Raw genomic sequence first — 21,545 nt, forward strand, 5'->3', positions numbered from 1 at the left:
GAACTACAAAACTTTCATGCAAGAAAAAATTGTAATAATTAAGACCCAAAAGTGCATTTTGACCATTTCCAATTCACCCTCCCTTGTTATGATCTCTGAGCCCCACATTGGGCAAGAAAATTTTATATGACGAAATTAACCTGGATCAAGACTTGGCAAGCAAGGAATTAAATTATCTTCTTTTTCTATCCCGTTAGTCAGTACTATTAACCTATTAACTTTCCGTTATCATGATTTACTTGATAATGAAGAATAAATCCCTTAACTGTGAAATAAATGAGTAAAACGCAGCATCAGCAAAGGGAAAGGTTTAGATTTCCATACTACTAATTTCACTTGATGGCAACCGCACTTTCATACCTTTGCAACGATTTGATAGGTAATATAATATTGTGCATAAACTTCTACTTACATATACCATGATTAAATAAGATATAATATCACCCATCAAACAAGTCTAGCTCGAGAACTCATTAAAGAGCACATCTTACAGATTGAAGTCAATCGGGCAAAACTAAATACAGTTGATACATTTTACAACACAAGCAGTTAATAAAAGGAAAAAATTTGGATGTGTGCGGATAATTTGATATATCTACAAAACCAACTTTTGAATAGCTACATCTTTAGCAGAAGTTACTAATCTGTTGAATACTTTGAGATTGCGCCCAATTTTGTCCTGAAAAAACAAGCAACCATCATGTAAGGGTTGGGGATAAAGTTAAGATATCAGGAGTATAAAACAGATAGCAAAACCATCGACAAACACTAAAATATGTCTTGCCATCAATTTACTGAGTAAACTAAAGCAAGTCATTGCTCAGGAAAAACAAAAGATAGCAGAACCCCTTAATACATGGTAGAGTTAAGCATTAGTACCAATTACACAAGTTCCAATTAATTTTATAAATCAAATTAAACATAATCAAAACTAAGCTAATCTATGTTAGTAAGAGCTTAAGAGGAGGATTCACTGGAAGATAAGGATTTAGACACACAAAGCCTAGTAAAAGCTGAGAACATGAGCATTTTCCAGTCCTGGGCATAAATTTACATCCATGCTAATATTATTCATGGAAGGAAAACTTGTTTCCTACTAAATACATAACAATGATGTAGATAAATTACAAATGAAACTCGTTCATTTTCTTGAATGGAGGCCATATTATGAGACTCATACCTCACTCAGTAACTCGAGTCGTTCAAGGGCTGGAACTAACTTTCCACATAAAAACGCGATGTCCTGTTCCGGATTATACTTCGCACCGTATGTAATTGTTTTTGTGGTCAAAGTAGAATCAGATGCAACACAGCTGCCAAAAATTGCAAAATTAGCCAAACGGAATACATTAAATGCCAACCCCAATGGCATCTATAATCAAGTATCAACTAAAAGGATACATCTAATGGAAACACTGAAGATAAAATGTTCTCAAGAACATGAGATTGTATCTGGATTTTTTTTTCTATATACGATAACATTTTCAATAACAGAATCATAAATATATGAATTACCTCTCTTGAAGATGAATGAGGATGATATTCAGCACATGTTCAGAGAGAGGTAGTAACAAAATGATTTGCTGATCCCAACTAGCAACAACTTGACACATTTCTACCATTGCAATGTATCTCCTATAAAACAGATGTTTTAAAAAACACAAATGGCATATCATAGGTATTACAAATTTCACAAACCGAATAACATATAACTAATATGTGTGAGCACCTAGGAGCATGATGTTTGGGCCTGTTTCCATCTATCATCTCCAAATCCCACTATTTTTCAACTCGTCATCTACTATTTTTAATTTTATACATGAATTTTTTCTAGACAAGCCATTTCCATCTATCCTCTCCAAATCTCACTAGGTCAGAGCCTCATGAGTCAAACAAGAAAGTGACAGACGATAAAATATATTTTTAATTGGACACTTGAGAAAGAGTCGACGACATGAGTCAAACAAGTACTGGTGTTAGAAAGGTGTGCAATGCCAAGACACTTCGGAAAACAAAAGTGCTTGTGCTTTCTATATAATATAACTGAACGTCTGAAACCATAAAGAAAGTTCTAAAACCCAAACCGAATTGTTTCTTGTATAAAAAAATCCATAAACTGGTATATCAAAAAAGTATCTATATATTTTCTATATCTTAGAACATTCTTACATAACTCTTAGTATGTATTTTTTATTGTTATTCTCTGATGTATTTACTTGTAGTTCATTTAGGACCAAGATTCTAGTCAACAGTATAAATGCATCTATTACGTTTGCCTTTTGTATCACATTTCAAAAAAATCAAGACCAGTCTCATATTATACTGAGTTTAAAGAAATTAAAGAATCCTTATTTTAATATCACAAGAACTTAAGAATTCTTATTTTAATATTTAATTTGCCAATAACATTTTCAGTTTGCAGATTTCTTTTAGCATCAGGCATATGTTCAAATTTCAGAATTCCAGGCATTGTGATTAACCTTTTATGTATGTTGTCTGAAGATGGAACATAGTCTTGCTGCACACACATATTGATGATTTCATCCACCTCTTGCCTTGACAATTCATTTATGTCTCTTATCTGCAAAACCACATGTTTGATGTTTGCTTATGCAATAGGCATCAACAATATACAATCAAAACTGTAAATCAAGGAAGAAAGGAGAAGCTACAGGAATAATTTCTTTTCCATTTTTCACCTTATTCAGTAGTAGAGATTTCTCCTCAGAAGCCCTTTCAAGTGCAGTTGTAACAGAAGTGAGAAGGGAATTAAGCAAGCTCAATGTGGGTTGTTGAATTTCAACGGAAGTCGGGTAACTGGAGGTGGCATCTGAATACTGAAAGCATAATACAAGCAAATTCAACTTTTCTGTTTATCAAACAAGGAAAGAAATCTAGATGACGGGAAAAGAGATTCAAACCATTAGCAACTGCCCTTTTTATAAATAATATACCTGCAATCTCAGTGATTTCTTTGTGACCAGAAAATATAAGTAAGAACTCAGGCTGAAGCATAACTTAAACATCTGTAGTTCTGAATTCCTCTGATTCTGATCAGTCATTTGGCAATATGAATAAGTGATTAGGATCATTATGTATGCATAATTCAAGAATGATTCAGTTCATAGCTTAAAACATCAATTAAAAAATTGCAAACTCACCTTAGGTGATATTGATTGAGCAAAACTAGAAACCTTCAAGTCACGAGAGAAAAGAGCATGCATCATGCCAAACAGCCCTTGAACAAAACCATACTCGCTGCTTTGTTCATATGGCCAAATCTATATAGCAACCAAAGCATTTAAATACATAAAAATTTATCAAACAAAGATTGAATCCAGAGAAATGACTTAGTTCAATTGTTACCTTGCTAAGAATGCCAACAACTAGATTGATCTGCTCCATTCTCAAGTCATCTGCTTCAGCGATGTCAACACGGAGAATATGGTCTAAGAGTGGTTGATGCCCTTTGACAAAATCAATTATTTCACGGACAATTTTATTCTTCATCTATATAAAAAAACAAAAGGCAGCGGCATAATCAAAATTTTCATCAATGCAACAAAATCAAGTTTTCATCAATGCAACAAAATCAAGTTTTCATTCCTATCCTTTTGGATACCAAAGACAATTAGAAGAAAAAAATAGAGGAAGTTTTAAGAATTGCAATAGCTATCCATAATAAATAGAATCAGAGAGAAGTAAACAGAGTTGGTGATAGAAGGGGCAGAAAAGGGATAGAACCAAATTTTGTAAAATTCTGTTATTGATTAACTGAGTTGGTGATAGAACCATAGATGTGGAGAGAGGTCAACTCATTGACGAGTTAAGCCATGGGCCCAAAATTTGGAAGGTGTATTCCAGAAGGGGCAGAAAAGGGATATAAAGCTTATGCTGATGCGGAAGTGAGAGAAGATTCTTTTGCACAAAGGAGTAGAATATTAAGAGTGACTTCACCGTTATATAGGAGTGAGAGAGAAAGGAAGAGGCATCTTTTGTAATGATGGGAAATTGATAGGACGGAGAACGTCTCATTCGCTGTAGGAGCATCTTTATTTTCTTCTACTTTCAATAAACAATTTGTTTTCCTTTTTTTCCCTCTTTATGTGTTTCTTTTTATGATCTTCCGATACTAGAACATATCAAACTGGTGCAACCTACCAGATTCTTTTTGGAGACGTTTGAATGTGACAAAGTTCAAGACATAAGGTGTTGATCTTTCTTTAAATGCCACCAAAGAAGAACTCAGGAAAAGCTGTAGACATGTAAGCAAGGATGGCGAGTTTCAAAAATGAACTCAAAAACCTCAAAATCACAATGGCAGAATCTCAAGTGAAAATGGAAGCGAGCTTGGAGAAGAACATGGCCGCTCTGAGTCGTGACAATCACATGAAGTGGCAATTTTTGGAACCTTTGGATCCCTTAAGAAGCTGCAGGCAGAAGCCCTTGAGGAGTTTCGACAATCGGTAAAGAAAGTAGAGTTGTGAATGTTTCACGGCGATGATACTACTGGATGGATCTCAAGTGCGGAGGTGTATTTCAAAATTCAGGATACTAGTCTCAAGGTAAGAATTAGTTTGGCCCAACTCTATATGGAGGGACTCACCATACATTTTTTCAACTCGCTACTCGACCAAGACGAAGGGATGTCGTGGGAACAACTCAAGAGAGAGTTGAAGGATAGATATGGAGGTATTGGAGAGGGCAATATTTTCGAACAATTAGCATCTCTCCGTCAAGAGGGAGATGTGGGTGAGTATATAGAAAATTTTAAGAAGCTCATAGAGCAAATTAAGAGGTTACCAGATGAGCAATTTTTTGGATATTTCATCCAGGGGATGAAAGAGAATATTCGGGGACGAATCCGAAGCATAAGGGCTTTGGGGCCAATTTCAAGATCTCGTATGATGAATGTGGTAAAGAGCAATAGAGATAGAGTTTTAGGGTAGTCGTTTGGAATTTAGCTCATTTGGTATTAGAGTAGTTCCTTTAACTGTTTTGTAACTGTTTTAGTTAAAGTGTATCTGACTTCTTTTATTCTTTCAATGAATCTGGTCCATCTTTATGACTAGATTCATAATCAGTTAGTTTACTGGTTTACTATAAGTAAAGGGCTCTTGCTCCTTTTGTATTAACAATTCAGAATATTAAATAAGAGGAAAGAATTAATATTCTCTCTCTCACTTTTACTTTTCTACTTTCCCTTTCTCTCTGTTTCTCTCTTTCTCTCACGACTTCACCTTCTTCTCAAACTCTTCTTCTCCATTCTTCTCTACACTTCTCTCTCTCTTCTTCTCACATTACCAAATATTAATATGGTATCATGAGCTTATAGATCCGAAACTACCATGGATTTTCCGTCGGAGTCAATACCACCGTCTCTCTCTCCTCGCCCTACCGCCGCTGTTCCGCCGTCAGCAGTGACGTTTTCTCAGGTAATCTCCGCCAAGCTCTCCGAAAAGAATTATTTCATATGGAAGCAACAAGTTGAAGCAGTTCTTGCTTCACATCGGTTGGAAAGGTATGTAGTTAATCCTCAAGTTCCTCTTCGATTTCTTTCTGAAGATGACCGTGAGTTTGGGCGAATAAATCCAGCCTTCCTTCAATGGGAGGAGCAAGACCAGCATCTTGTCTCGTGGCTCCTTCAGTCTCTATCGGAATCGGTTCAATCCCGTGTATTAGGGCTCCGACACGCGTGGCAGATTTGGGATGAGATTCACACGTTTTTTGACTCTTTGATCCGTGCTCGGAGTCAACTTCTTCTCTCGGAGCTTCGCACCATCAAGAAAGGAACTCAGACCGTGACTGAGTTTGTGTCTCGGGTTAAGGCACTGATTCACTCCCTAGCTGCTGTTGGTGAAATCATTTCTGGCCGAGAACAAGTTCGCTTGATTCTTGAAGGTCTTCCCTCTGAATATGAGGCGTTTGTCACTTCAATCAACAATAGAGCAGAGGTATGTACGTTTATTCAACTTGAATCTTTGTTAATGGTTCATGAGACTTATCTTGAGCGTATTCATCCGTCGACACAAGAAGTGTTTTCTGTGAATGTTGCTCGTTCGTCTTCCCAGTTCTCTGCTGCTGGCCAAATCAGTCTCGGCACAACTTGTACAATGACAAATCTGGTTTTTCTACTTAAGTTGGGACAGAATCTGCAGAGACAGCCCAAATGTATCACCCTGTTGTTCCTCCCCCTGGTAGAGGTCGTGGTAGCTACTTTGGCCGTGGCAGAGGAGGTCGGTTTGGACATGGTAGAAGTGGCTCTGTTCACTGTCAACTTTGCTATAAGGCTGGTCATGAGGCTTTGCAATGCTAGTACAGGTTTGATTTGGTAATGCAGTCACAATTGTCTCCTTCTTCTGCTCAGTTTGCTCCACCATTTTCTGCACAGTATGCTCCACTGATTTCTGCACATTATGCGCCACCGGTTTCTGCTCCTGTTGTGCGTTCCTTTGCTCATTCCCAATTTCAGCATCAGCCTATACGACATTATAACAATAATACTCCTCCTATGGCTCATGTCGGTTTTCATCAAAATTCTGTTTTGGGACCAGCACCTATGTCCCCGGCTCATTCGTATGCTGATTCATTCCATCCTACACAAGGACAGCCTAGCCCTCATCATCTTCCGGTTACGGTTGAACCACAAGCATACAATTCCCAATTATGGTACCCTGATTCTGGAGCTACACATCATATTACCTCAGATTCTTCTAATTTGATGCACTCTGCTGGACTTCCTGGATCAGACAGTATTTTTATGGGTAATGGTTCTGGTGCTCCTATTACAGGTATTGGGGACTCTGAGTTTAACTCTCCTTATGATCCGTCTCGTGTCCTCACTCTTAAAAATTTACTTCTGGTTCCTTCTATAACCAAAAACCTTGTTAGTGTTAGTCAATTTGCCAGAGATAATGCTGTTTATTTTGAGTTTCATTCTCACTATTGTTGTGTGAAATCTCAGGTTGATGGAACCTTACTTCTAGAAGGAACTCTTGGTCCTGAAGGGTTGTATGTCTTCACCAATCTTCAGTTTCCGTCCACCTTGTCCAGTTCGTTTTCCACTAGGCCCAATATGACTTCGAGTTGTAATTTTTCTGTTTCTTCTAGTCATACACTTTCTAGAAATGAAAACTTGTATTTGCTATGGCATTCTCGTTTAGGGCACCCACATAAAGAAGTTGTACAACATATTTTGAAACATTGTAAACTTCCTCTCATAAATAAAAGTACTATTGATTTTTGTCATGCTTGTGCTCTAGGTAAGTCACATCGTTTACCTTCACAATCCTCACATACGGTTTATTCCACTCCCTTTGAGTTAGTGTTTGTTGATCTTTGGGGGCCAGCTCCGGTTATGTCGACTTCCGGATACAAATATTATGTCTATTGTTGATTCTTGCACTAGATATACTTGGATGTTTCTTCTTCAACAAAAGTCTGAAGCTCTTACTCTTTTCAAACAATTTCATACTATGATTGGTGTTCAATTTAAGGGATTTTTGAAATCTGTTCAGACTGATTGGGGTGGGGAGTTTCGTCCATTTGCTTCTCTTCTAAGCACTCTTGGTATTCATCACAGAGTTATTTGTCCTTATACTCATCATCAAAATGGTGTTATTGAAAGGAAACATCGGCATATTGTAGAGATTGGGCTAACATTGCTTGCCCAAGCTTCTCTTCCTTTGACTTATTGGGAGTATGCTTTTGACACTGCTGTTTATCTCATTAATAGACTACCCAGTCAGTCCATTAAGGGTAATGTGCCTTACATGTGTCTATACAAAACCTCTCCTGACTATACCTTTTTGAAAGTCTTTGGTTGTTCATGTTTTCCATGTTTAAGACCATACAATAAGCACAAACTTCAATATAGGTCAGTTGAGTGTACCTTTTTAGGGTATTCTTCACATCACAAGGGATATAAATGTCTCTCCTCTACGGGTTAAATGTACATTTCACGTGATATTATTTTTAATGAAACCAAGTTTCCTCTCTCTCTTCCTTCCGTACCCAAAGATCAGTCTAATAGTAGTGTGTGTATACCTCTTACAGTGGTATCTCCTTCTTCTCCTTCAAGTAGTCCGTCTCGTTCCTCCATTTTAGATACTACATCCGATCCGACCTTGTCCTCTAATCCTACCCAGTCTCAGTTTTCTTCCTTGGATCCTATTCCTAGTTAGGTTTTTCCTGTTAACTCTCATCCTATGCTCACTCGGTCAAAAACTGCTCAGTCTAGAGTCTTGTCTACTCCAAGTGCCCTCACGGCCTATATTGAACCAAAATCAGCCAAGGTTGCCTTGTCCCTTCCTGAGTGGCGAAGAGCTATGGAAGTAGAGTTTGAGGCTCTAATGAAAAATGACACTTGGAGTTTGGTTCCCCTACCTGATAATAGAGAAGCTATTGGGTGCAAATGGGTGTTTAAGGTCAAAGAAAACCCTGATGGTACTATTAATAAATACAAAGCTAGGTTGGTTGCTAAAGGGTTTCATCAAAAACCGGGGTTTGACTACAATGAAACATTCTCTCCTGTTGTAAGATCTGTTTCTGTGCGAGTTGTGCTAACCCTGGCTCTAACCTATGGATAGGATGTTCAACAAATTGATGTTAATAATGCCTTTTTGAATGGAGTTCTTGAGGAGGTGGTTTACATGCAACAACCAGAAGGATTCAAGACTTCGGATAACACTTTAGTTTGCAAACTGCATAAAGCCATTTATGGTCTTAAGCAAGCTCCCCGGGCCTGGTTTGACAAATTAGCAGGAACACTCTTATCCTTTGGGTTCCGAAAATGTAGGTGTGATCACTCTCTTTTTCTCTTGACTACCTCTTCACACAAACTGTTTGTGCTATGTTATGTTGACGATATTATCATCACGGGTACCTCTCCTACTTTGATCAAACAACTCATTGAGAAGATGAATCTTGCTTTTGCCCTAAAAGATCTTGGAGCTTTAGATTATTTTTTGGGCATTGAAATTCAGAAACTTCCACATGGGTCTCTTCTTCTTACTCAATCCAAGTATATCAAAGACTTACTCCAGAAATTTCATATGGATGATATGAAAAGTCTGCCTACTCCTATGGTTGGGGGTTGCAAGCTTACTGAACATGGGAGCAATTTCTTGGAAGACGGAAAAGTATATCGATCCCTTGCTGGCGCTCTACAGTATATCACCATTACGAGACCAGAGATCTCCTATAGTATCAATAAGGTTTGTCAGTTTCTTTCTCAACCTCAAGAAGAACATTGGAAAGCTCTAAAACGTATTCTGCGATATCTTCAAGGAACTATCACTCATGGCCTACTTTTAAAACCAGCATCTCCTCATCATCCTCTTCCTCTCTATACCTACTGCGATGCTGATTGGGCTTCTGATCCTGATGATAGAAAATCTACTTCAGGGGCATGTGTTTATCTAGGTCCTAATTTGGTCTCTTGGTGGTCAAAGAAGCAAGAATGGGTTGCTCGATCCACAGCTGAAGCCGAATATCGTAGCTTAACTATTGCTGCTAGTGAGATGATCTGGATTCAAAGTCTTCTTCAGGAGTTACAATTTAAGAGTTCTATTCCAGTGGTTTATTGTGATAATATGAGCACCGTTCTACTTTCCAGAAATCCAGTGTTGCACTCAAGAACTAAACACATTGAACTTGATCTCTTTTGGGTAAGAGAAAGAGTCATCAACAAACAGTTACTTGTTGAGCACGTGCCGTCTGAGCATCAGGTTGCGGATATTCTGACCAAGCCTCTATCCACTTCTCGTTTTACTCTTCTTCGGGACAAGCTTCACATCACTGATCTATATACTGCTCAACAAAGATCACCGTAGCTTTGAATTTAAGGGGGAATATTAGAGTAGTTCCTTTAACTGTTTTAGTTAAAGTGTATCTGACTTCTTTTATTCTTTCAATGAATCTGGTCCATCTTTATGACTAGATTCATAATCAGTTTGTTTACTGGTTTACTATAAGTAAAGGGCTCTTGCTCCTTTTGTATTCACTTTTCAGAATATTAAATAAAAGGAAAGAATTAATATTCTCTCTCTCACTTTTACTTTTCTACTTTCCCTTTCTCTCTGTTTCTCTCTCTCTCTCTCACGACTTCACCTTCTTCTGAAACTCTTCTTCTCCATTCTTCTCTACACTTCTCTCTCTCTTCTTCTCACATTACCAAATATTAATATTTGGGAAGAAGGAACGTGGTGTGGAAAATGGGTCTCAACAATTTTATAGGCCCAATTATGGCTTCAACCATAAAAGCAGCCTTGGGTTAGATTGGGTTCATATTCATGGATAGAAAGAGTGCCATGGGTTAGTAAATTCCAGTAGAGGAGGAAGCCTTGGCCCTACTAATAATGCAAGGCTCAACAAAAATTATGAAGGAGATGGGAGGGGGAATGACCCAAGAGATAGAAGGATTCATCATTTATCCTACAATGAAATTGTTGATCGTAGACAAAGATGGCTTTGTTTCAAGTGTGGGAACAAATTTCATCCAATGCACCAATAATCAGAAAAGCAGTTGAGAGTTATGGTGTATAAGAGTAACCGTTTAGAGAGAGAAAGAGAGAGAGAGAGAAAGCAAGAAGAAGATGAAACTGAAACACAATATTGTTATTCAATCTAAATCAGTTACAAAAGGAGGGAAGGAGGATTTATATAAGGTTTGACAGCTCAGCATAGTGAAGCCAGTCACAACCTTTACCACACTTTAATATAAACAAAAACAAATTTAAAACTAAGTATATTCTAATATACCCCCCTGAATTTGAGGGTGTTGAGGATGCTTGACCAGACTAGAGTAATCTCTAACTTGAAGCTACTTCCTGGAGTTAGTGAATTTATCACTAGAAAGAGGCTTGATAAAGACATTAGTAGTTTGAAGATCAGAAGGCACATGACCAATAAGCAAAGTCTTGTTTTGAATCTTATCACGTACAAAGTATAGATCAAGCTCAATGTGCTTGGTTCTATTATGAAGAACACAGTTATGTGACATGGCAACAGTATTCAAATTGTCACACAATATGATAGGAGTTGAATATGAAAACTTGATCTCTTGTAAACGAGACTCAACCCACATTAGCTCTTGAGCAGCCAAAGCTAGACTCCTATATTCAACCTCTATGCTTGACCTGGAAATTTTGTTCTGCTTTTTGGACTACCAGGTAATTAGGCTAGGACCAAGATAGATGCAGGAGCCTCCTCTTTTAAATCATGGGCGGAAGCCTCCTCTTTTAAATTGTTTCGTGCAGGGTGAAACTCTGGTAGAAGTTGTTCATAGAGAGCTCATGGATGGTAATGAAGCGTTGCATCAATTGAAACAAGGAGATTCAAAGAGGTAAGAAAGGAGTTTTGAAGTGGGAGAATGGGTCTTTCTAAAACTCCGACCTCATAGGCAAGGTTTTGTGGTTACTTGAATCAAGCCAAAGTTAGCTGCCAGGTACTATGGACCTTTTCAAGTCGTTGAACGTGTAGGAGCAGTGGCTTATAAATTGAAGTTACGAGAGACATCACGAATCCATCCAGTATTTCATGTATCCATACTCAAGAAAGATGTGGGGGGCTACAAAATTGAAACTGAGTTGTCAATGAGTATGGATGGAGAACAAAGAGAAGAATTAGAACCTGCAATAGTTCTTGCATCAAGACAAATTAATAAGAGGGGAGAAACTCTGCAACAAGTATTAGTGCAATGGAAAGGGCAGTCCACAGAGAATGCAATATGAGAGGATATTTATTCTATGAAAAGTCAGTTTACTAAATTCAGTCTTGAGGACAAGACTGCTGCTATAGGAGAAGGCAGTGATAGAACCATAACTGGTCAATGATTTGGAAGGTGTATTCTAGAAGGGGCGAAAAGGGGATATAAAGCTTATGCTGATGAGGAAATGAGAGAAGATTCTTTTGAACAAAGGGAGTTACAATATTAAGAGTGACTTTACCGTTATATAGGAGTGAGTGAGAAAGGAAAGGACATCTTTTGTAATCATGGGAAATTGTGGTAGAATATATTCTACTGCATCTTTATTTTCTTCTACTTTTAATAAACAATTTGTTTTCCTTTTTTACCTCTTATGTGTTTCTTTTTATTATCTTCTGATAATAGAATGTATTAGTTGGATACAGAAGCATCTTGGTATTTATACCAGCACAAGCTAACTTCCTAACCACCACATGCTGAGTTGTTTTTAGACGGGAAGGAAAAGGAAAGGGTTCAGAACCTTCTCACAAGTGTATTTCATGGCTTTGAAGCTTTTCCTTTCCCTTCCAGAACTAAACTCACAAATAGACTCTTACACTGTCTATTTGGTTGTCGTGTTAAAAGGTGATGAACAAATATTTAAAACGACAAGGTCCTTAAAGATTGAAATTAAATGATGGAAATTTAAAAAAAAAACCTAGAATACAACAAAAATTGTTAACATGGAAAAGGTTGCTATTTCCTTTAGGAAGTTACTTTTATTTCTACCTCTGCAAGGAGACATTCATGAGCTGCATACCAAGGGTAATGCTCTGAAGGGCTGTGACCACTAATTTAATGAAGCATAAAACCAATAGGGAATCTGATAAAACGATTCTAGTGGGAGCAGGAAAACATAATAGGTGAAACCATTTTTAAAAACTTGTAAAAGAAAAACAAAAACCAACCTCCAGAAACTCTGATGTATCAACCAAGGAAGTTAACGAAAAGACTAATCTCAAAATGGGAGTTACAATCATTCGTTGTCTATCAATGTCGGTAGCCATATCTCTTCTAAGTCTCGTCTCAACCCTCCTTAAACCTCCCTGTAGATTCTTTAGCTTCAGTAAGGATTAACTGAAATAAAAAGGATGTGTGGTGCAAACTAGGAAAATACTCCCTCACCTGTGAACTGATTATCCTTCCTGAAGAAAGATGCTCCAGTATACCCATAGAAAATAGTACCTGTGCTCCTGATTTCTCATATTTGTGACTAATTCTTAGTAGTAATGCAAGTTCAGCCTCAAAGGTACATGCTCTCTGCAATGAGTCCAGTGAAAGACCACCATCCTTGAACCAAACAAAGAAATCAGTATCATCATATCGATGAGAAAGGTATGTTTGATGAATATAAACATCAAGGCTAACACGTTTGATTTGTGCTGGAAACATGAGCTCCTCAATTTCACTGTCAATAATGATAAATATTGAATAAATCTACGAAGGAAAGAACTCTAATGTAATGTAAGTTTGATATACATTGCTGGGACCCTTGGCATCACTATTATTATTATGATAACTCCTGCTGCCATTGTCACTACTACCACTACTATTACTATTATTGTTATTATATAAAAGAAATAAATTATTAAGCTAAATTATTAAGCTGAAGAGAATACAACTTGGAAAGAAGGATAAGAAATTATCTGACAAATATACGAGAATAAGAAAACAGAACACAAACAAGAAGGAATGGGAGATATCAATGTAGCAAAATCTACCTAATCCCTCAACATGATTGTAAATGATACCCAGTTAAAAAGAACTAGAGCTTTACACCGTATGGAAGCTAAATGCATATTCTTTTTTCTATAAAAGGCCAAATGCATAATCTTATTCGAACACATTTACACAGCACTAGTTGCACTCAATATTACACTTGCTTTAAGCAATACTACCTCAATGCTGATCAACAACCCCTAAATTCTCTTAAAGGCGAGTAACTGTCATTTATGTAAGCTGATTTCCATTCATTTCTCACCAACATGTAGGTGCAACTCAACGAACCAATAATGTGTCATAAGCTTCATATAGGTGATTAAGCCTTATTCTCTATTAACTCAAGATACACAACTGAAGGTAATCGAACACAACCATGAGGGATCACCCCCACCAACAACATGTCAGAAATAGCAATATCCTAATGGGCCACAAAGGGGCGGAAAAAGTCAACATTCCTTTCTCATAATTGGCAAAGGGTATGAATATGAGGACCAAACATATCGAGATACATTGCCACTTAATTAGAAAGAAGATCCTATATAAAGACTCAACACTAATTAATTGAAGAAAAAAATCATAAAAGATAAAATAAAGTAATATATAACCTAAGAAATCTTCTAACATGCTCTAAACAAATCTAAGATATAATTATCTAATATGAAAAAATTTCTCTATATCTAAGTATTATCTAGATAATAGATATTCTCTAAAATATAGTTTGATATTATAAGATACTTTCATATGTTCTAATAGTATGATCTCCGATTTTCATCTCTACAGTAGGGTTTGTTTGTCTGTTGCTAAACTTACACTCTATATACTCACCAGACATCGACTTATATGAAAGTTATGTACCTCTAAGAATATAACTTAATATATAACAATAATGCACAATGTATTTAACTTAAACTAAAACTTATTAGGAAGACACAAAAAAATATTAAAAGCTTACCTCTACAAGATTCAATGAATTAATGAACCCAGTGGCCTTAAGTAACATTCTCTATTGATTATAAAAGACAGAATGTAAAATAAATTTTAGCTTAAACATCAAATAAATAAATTACTTCAAGAAATTGAAAATGCACAATGAAACCATCAGAACCAAACTAAAAAAAGATAAAATAATTTAAACCACAATATATATATAAAGGGGGACCCACTTACTCAAGGAGTAAGTTAAAAAATCTACTCCATATATTAGCCATTCATTCTATGAAAAACTAATGGTTCGGATCTACTGACTAATTCAAATCATGTGAATCATTAGATTTTCATAGAATGGATGGCTAAGATGTGGAGTACGTTTTTTTAACTTCCTCATGGAGTAAGTGGATCCCCTCTTATATATATATGTGGAGGTCCCAAAGTAAAGAGACTGATTATGGTCAATAGAACAAACACCTGATTTGAAACACTGCTTATGGCTGTAAAGCATGACCTTAAAAAGCCCCTACTTTGAAGCTGGTTCAAGAAATAACGCTCATGATCTATACAGATCAATGCATCAAGAACATAAAGTGATATTGTCTTTCCCGGTTCACTGCCATGGGTTGCATCTTTTATGACCTACAATTTCATAAAGATTGAAGCGGTAAATAGTTTGTCAGAATATTCATCAAAAATAAGAATGAACACAAGAGAATCTGAAAATCTAACTAAAAAAAGACTGAAGCATGACATTTATGACGTATAGAAGCAACATGACATACCATAATATCTAGAGGATAAAATGGAATCAATACACTGTTGATATATTTGTAGTCTAATCAGAATAGAAGAAATACTTGGCATGCATATCACTGCTAGTAGGGAGCAGTACAAGACATAAAAAAATGTGGCCCAGTGCACTAGTGATGAGACTCCCACCCAATAGTACAAAACATGGCAGGCAACTTTTTTTACAATTTCCATGTCCTATCCCCCACCCCAAACACCCCCAACCAAAGGCAATGTTTATAAAAGAAAACCTATACTTTTCAAAACTCAGTAGCAGGACCACCTTTTCACCCCATAAGCCACAGGCACATTAATTGAAGAAAAAATAAATGCAAGCTGAAAAATAATGCATATAAAAAAGTGAGAGTAACAAATAACCAAATCCAAGATGCTTTGAGCCTCTTTCCTTAAAGTAGAAAAATTTGCACGAGCTAATTCTGCCTGTTCTTTGTCAATCTGAGGGAGTCAGGATAAAGAATGCATTAATCTGAATTTAATCTGGTACTAGATTAAATTATTGATAATGCAAATTGTTTGCATAAAATTCAAGAAACTACACCTTTGGCAGATCAATATAGTCATTATCTTGTTCACTGAGCAGCAAGAATTGAAGCACTGTGGTTGGAACATCTGGATCAACCACATTTTGACAATACTGGAAATAGCTAAGAAGCAAGGCATATTGACTGTACAGATAGATGCAAAAGTTAACCAAAACAGCATAAAACTATACAGCCAGCATCAGTTATTGAACATTAAAACATACCGTCTCCGAAGAGCTTCTGAAGATTCATTTCTAAGAATTGCCATAATAAGCTTAAATAATATGGTCAGACAAGCACCATTGGATAATTGCTTCACCACAATGAGATCCAGGCACGTGATATTATCAGAACTCAGGCTGCCAGGGAACAAAAACCTTTCATCTCGTAGTTTAGCCATGCATGTCAATGCTACCTGTGGAAATTCCAGGTATCTTAATATGAGCAAGAAATAAGTGGAGAGTTTGAATATTAAACAACAGGATTTTCATAGTCGAAGACTCTGAGAAATAGAGAAATTAGACTAAAAAGAGAGGTAAAACAGAAAAAAGAACAAGAAACTGGAGTTGATTATTTTCTATTAAATTGATTGATCAGAGGGGTTGTGTGCATGTGTGTGTGTGTATATATATATATATATATATATAAGCCTAGGAGTTGTGCTAGCTAAGCTACTATTATAAGACCTGCTCAGTAAACTACCTTCTATTAACTAACAGAAAGAGTTATGGTTTAGCCTAACTGTTTTTGTCTTACATTTCCTAACTAACTCTTATTCTCTAATACACCCCCTGAAACTAAGGGTGGCCAGTCAGAGATGTTGAATCAACCAGTTTGAGCTACCTTCTGAGAGAAAGGAATCTGGAAGTAGCCAAGGGTTTAGTCAGAACATCAGCAGTCTAAAATTCAGATGGAATGTGCTTTAAATACAAAGCTTTTGTTTGGATTCTGTCTCTGGCCAAAAACAGATCCAAGTCAATGTGTTTAGTCCTATTATGAAGAACAGGATTATGAACATAGCCACTGTAGTTATATTATCACATAGAATAAGGGGTGCTTGATGAGGAAATGTAAGTTCCAAGAGCAATGATTCAATCCAAATCAGTTCTTGTGATGCTAAGGCAAGGCTCCTATCAGATAGATGCTTGCTTCTTTTTTTCTATGGAACCCAACTTTTAAGGTGATGAACTGGATAAGAAGATGAGCCAGTAAAGAAAATATCTAACAGAGAGAGAGAGAGATTGTAACTGAATCGGTTACATTTTTTCTAATTATAGAAAAGTTAAGGTTACGATGGGGAGTATCTATCTATAGAGATGCTCATGTGGCTAGCTACACCAGTGACTTAAAATGCGGACTACATCACGTAATGTGGCTGCAATATTGCAGATGTGGTGACTGACGCAACTGCATCATACCACAATTGAATTTTACATGTTAAAGATTCACAATGATGCAGCCACATCCAACGTTCAAGATTCACATGTTACTAGTTCTAGTCATGTTTTCATGTTTCTTTCAATAAATATGCACAGTTCCATTAGTTCTTCTGCTTATTTCATAGTTCTGTACCACCTACCACTTTTAATTCCATACAAACCAGGATCAAGTCAGAAATCTTCAAAACCATATATCCTAAAGTCTACTTAGCTCACAACTGACTTCACAATATCAATATACTCTAATACAAGGTGCAAAAGAGTATTTTTTAACCTTTCAAACAACTTTCTATGGACTTGTTTCATGCCATACAGAGCTTCGTGGAGTTTGTACACAATGCCTTTGTCACATTCTGAAAACCAGCTAGAAACTCATTGTTGACATCTAGCAGCTTAATATCCAACCATAAGTGATAGCCAGAGAGAGGAGAATCCTAATAGTAATAGGTTTAACCACTGGGGAAAAGGCATGTTGCCACTATATGCATGTGTTTCCTTTCAACTGTACCTTGCTGGTGATGCGTGTGAGGACAAAAAATCTACGTGATGCCTAGAGAGGTTAGAAAATTAACAAAAAATCTATGTGATGCCTAGAGAGATGAAGCCATGGGAAGAAGATTGTGAAATGCATATAGAACATCTTGAGTGAGAGGTCTCTTAAGAAGAACTTGATTAGAATCCCATGGTTTCACAAAACATTCATTAGGATGAAATTCAAAGTGACAGGAATTATCCTTAGCAAACTTGAGAGACACTAATGAGGTTTTTGGCAATTGTAGAAACTAGAAGACTTTGTAAAGACAGTGGAACAATAGGATGCATAAGGGAATTAAAATAAGTATTCCCACTACAAGTTATTAGATATTTAACACCATTACCCATGTAAATGTTCTCTAGTCCGACATGCTCAATTGGTTCATGCAAAAGTGAAAAAGGATTGAAGGTGAGATTAGTGGCTTCAGAATCTGGAAACCAGACTGAATGTTTGTTATCAATGACATTAGTGCTGGCATTCATAGCATTCTTGGTTGTCGTGGTACTGTGAACCATAGGGTGCATGGTGGTGTGCTAGTCCACCCAAGGAGCATGAGCATAGTGAGCCAATTGTATGATCATATGGTGTATATTAACACCATGCCACGTCATTACCGTGACGATTACAACAGCCACAAATATAATCATTGGAGCACCTTGCAAAACGTCCACCACATGTGAAGCGGCCACATGATGCCCTTGACGACCACCATAAACACCATATGTATGGTATGGCACATAGTCTAGATGAGGACAAGGAAGCAATCTAATTTGTGAATGCATTGAAGGAAAGGTCACAGGTGTAGACACTGAAACACTGAAACTGGAGATTGCAGTTGTAAGGCGCAGTTGCAACGTTGGCTGAAAGTGCATATGAAACAAACTTTTGGTGATTCTTCAATAGAAGTGATTCGAAGTTAAGAGAAATTGTTCTAGATCATTGATGGATGGTGGAATAACTTGACTTTCAACAACGTAACAACAAATTGAAACTCCTCGTTTAAAACACCCAATATACAGTCAACGTGCTTAACAGCCGAAATAAGACTACCAATGGAGATAAGAGAATCAGCAATGACCTTGAATTTTGTTATATATTCAGAGATGGAGCTAGAACCTTGAGCAATTGTACGAAGTTGACGACTACATGTGATAACACCGGTAAAAGAATTGCACAAAAGAAGAAGATTCAAACAAGATTGATCTGGAATCAATTGAATTCCGGATACTAATACCTCTTTATTGATTGCAAGATTAGAAGAATACAATGAAGAACCCTAATTGATTCCCTGAATCAATTACACACTACAAGGTTGATTCCCTGAATCAAATCCTCTCCTACTCAATACTTTCAAAGCTAAACTTCTCTAAAACTAGCTCTTTATTTATAGCCTAACTAACAACTAACTACTAGGGGTATTTTTGGAATCTTTTAACAACTTTCCTATTTCCCCTTCTATATACATTTTCAATATTAGGCTTTGGCTCTGGCCTAACCCTATCAATACCCTCCCCTAGAAGAATTAACTTGTCCTCAAGTGGAAACTCAAGGAACTTGTTCCGTATAGCAGCTGACGGTTCCCCCTCTTTTAGCAACACTTGCATGAAGGTACCATAAGCAAGTTCGGTCCGAGTCAAAGTAGGATCCCCGATGATGGTGATTACAGAGCCCCCTTTCTTGAGAGTTAATTCCATCCTTCCAAAGTCAACCTTTACTTCTCCCAGACTGGCTAACCCTTCCAATCCCAAAACTAAGTCCACTCCCTTCAACCCGAATAGGTAGAAGTCTTGAATCACTTCTAGCTGTTGCATATACAGCTGAAGTTGTGCACATTTTCCTTTACACTGGATCATGTGTCCATCTCCCACCTCCACCATATAAGCTTGGGTTTCTGTCACCTTCAACCGTAACCTGTCCACCAATTTGGGTGAGATGAAATTGCGAGTAGCACCACAATCTATCATTATCACTACCGGACTCCCCTTTAGAACCCCTTCTACCTTCCACGACTTGTCAGATGTGAGTTCGGTTAGGGAATACATGGATAGTTGTGACGACTTGACCCTTTCCAATTCCTCCCCCATATCTATCTCATTAACACCTTCTTCCTCCTCATTCTCCAAAATGATCATTCGAAATTGTCGGTTTTTGCAACGATGATCCTTAGTGTAAGGTTCATCACACCGGAAACATAAACCTTTGTCTCGCTTCTCCCGTAATTCCGCGCTTGTTAGTTGCTTGAACTCCCCTCCTTTTGGCCTTACACTCTCCGTTATGTGATTTGGCCCTAAAGACCCCACGGTGTTGCTTCCCCCACGGCTGTCATCCTTCTTCTCCCATGTTGCCTTTGGTTCAACAATTGTTGTTTTAGTGTAGGGGATGCTACGTTGACCTTCCCCATTTTGGCTTGTATACACAAACGAGCCCTTCTTACTCAAGGTTACATTCTTTTGTTCAATCAATAGCACTTTCTGTATAATATCAGATAAAGAATGTAATTCATACAATCTTACCTCAGCTCGAAGCTCTTCCTTCAACCCATTCAGAAATATGCCCCTTGTAAATTCAGGATCAATGGTTCTCAAGGCTCCAACATACTTCTCAAATTCCTCTACAAATTCTTCCACAGAACCGGTTTGTTTGAGGGCGAGTAACTGCTCAAACGGATTCTGAATCATCGACGGCTGGAATCTTCGAACCACTGCGATCTTGAATCCTTCCCAATTCGGCCTCGGGTTGCACTTTTCCCACCAATGGTACCAACTCAATGCCTTCCCTTCGAGTGCCATAACTGTGGCCTGCATTTTCTCCCCCTCAGTAAGTTCCTTCAACTGAAAATACCTCTCTAGTCGGTGAGTCCATCCATATGCGTCACGCGTCATCACCGGAGAAGATTGGAATCTCCAATTTCCTCCATGTTTCCCGCCTAAAAGGGTTATCCTCCCTTATAAAACCCCTTTCTCCTTGAATTCCTCCTCTAAACTCATTCTCCTCCCTTACAAATTCATTTCTCCACTGCGTTTCCCCTCTCCCTTCGTTTCTGCCACATGGAGCTCCTCCCCGAGGCTCATTCCCACTGTGAACACCGGCACGGAAACCATCTCCGCCCTGAGCACCTCCACGTGCTTCGTTTCTGCCCTGAACCCCCCTTCTGAGTTCGCTTCTGCCCGGAACGCCTCCACAGAATTCATTTCCGTCATGAACGTCGGCGTGGACGTCATTTCCGTCGCACGCTCCTCCCTGGAATTCGTCTCCGTCGTGAAGCACACCTCTGCGAAATTCGTTTCCGTTCATAACACCGGCACGGGATTCGTTTCCGCCGTAAGCTCCTCCGCGGAATTCGTTGCCGTCACGAATCTCTCCCCTAAGCTCTTCTCTGCCTGAAACCTCACCACCGCGACGGAACCTTCTGTTACGGAATGGTTCTCCTCTGCGATTCTCACTGGTGCGGGGTTCCCTGCTTCTCTCATCATTGTCTTGGCAAATCCCACCTTGAACTGAACTGGCGGGGTCGCCGCCGTGTTCCGCGTCGGCGTTGAAGCCATAACGCTCCATCTTCGCGGACATCTCCACCATTTGCTCCTCATGCTTCTTCACTAAGGATTCCGCAAATTCCAACCTAATTCTCATCTCTTCCCTTTCTTGTTCCCAATCCTCTCCGGAACGTGACATACTTCGAGTCTTCATGAATTTTCGTTGAATCGGCAGCGGCTTTCAGGGCACCGGAATCGGTGCTCTGATACCAGTGATAACACCGGCACAGAATTACCAAAAAGAAGAAGGAATTTCACAATCGATTCGGAATCAATTCGATTCCGAATACTAATACCTCGTTTATTGCT

At 38.0% G+C, this 21,545-nt stretch overlaps 1 protein-coding gene across 7 annotated transcripts in view; it reads right to left on the reverse strand.

Moving 5' to 3' along the window:
* The window catches only part of LOC109328187 (nuclear pore complex protein NUP205-like), a 47,795-nt gene continuing 26,685 nt past the window's right edge, over positions 436 to 21,545 (reverse strand). For 6 of the 7 annotated variants that reach the window (XM_019561521.1, XM_019561524.1, XM_019561523.1 and 3 more), the window contains 14 exons: positions 15,954 to 16,144; positions 15,747 to 15,873; positions 15,566 to 15,643; positions 14,873 to 15,037; positions 12,872 to 13,036; positions 12,655 to 12,792; positions 3,367 to 3,510; positions 3,162 to 3,281; positions 2,955 to 3,050; positions 2,700 to 2,837; positions 2,481 to 2,581; positions 1,516 to 1,635; positions 1,181 to 1,313; positions 436 to 679 (listed from right to left, as the gene is read on the reverse strand). In XM_019561521.1, the coding sequence (XP_019417066.1) occupies positions 596 to 679; positions 1,181 to 1,313; positions 1,516 to 1,635; positions 2,481 to 2,581; positions 2,700 to 2,837; positions 2,955 to 3,050; positions 3,162 to 3,281; positions 3,367 to 3,510; positions 12,655 to 12,792; positions 12,872 to 13,036; positions 14,873 to 15,037; positions 15,566 to 15,643; positions 15,747 to 15,873; positions 15,954 to 16,144 (1,800 nt within the window). In that variant the 3' untranslated portion in view covers positions 436 to 595. The remainder of the gene's footprint in view (positions 680 to 1,180; positions 1,314 to 1,515; positions 1,636 to 2,480; positions 2,582 to 2,699; positions 2,838 to 2,954; positions 3,051 to 3,161; positions 3,282 to 3,366; positions 3,511 to 12,654; positions 12,793 to 12,871; positions 13,037 to 14,872; positions 15,038 to 15,565; positions 15,644 to 15,746; positions 15,874 to 15,953; positions 16,145 to 21,545) is intronic. The other variant, XM_019561519.1, reaches the window with a different exon arrangement.

The sequence above is a fragment of the Lupinus angustifolius genome, chromosome LG15 (assembly GCF_001865875.1).
Source record: "Lupinus angustifolius cultivar Tanjil chromosome LG15, LupAngTanjil_v1.0, whole genome shotgun sequence".
Taxonomy (NCBI): Eukaryota; Viridiplantae; Streptophyta; class Magnoliopsida; order Fabales; family Fabaceae; genus Lupinus; species Lupinus angustifolius.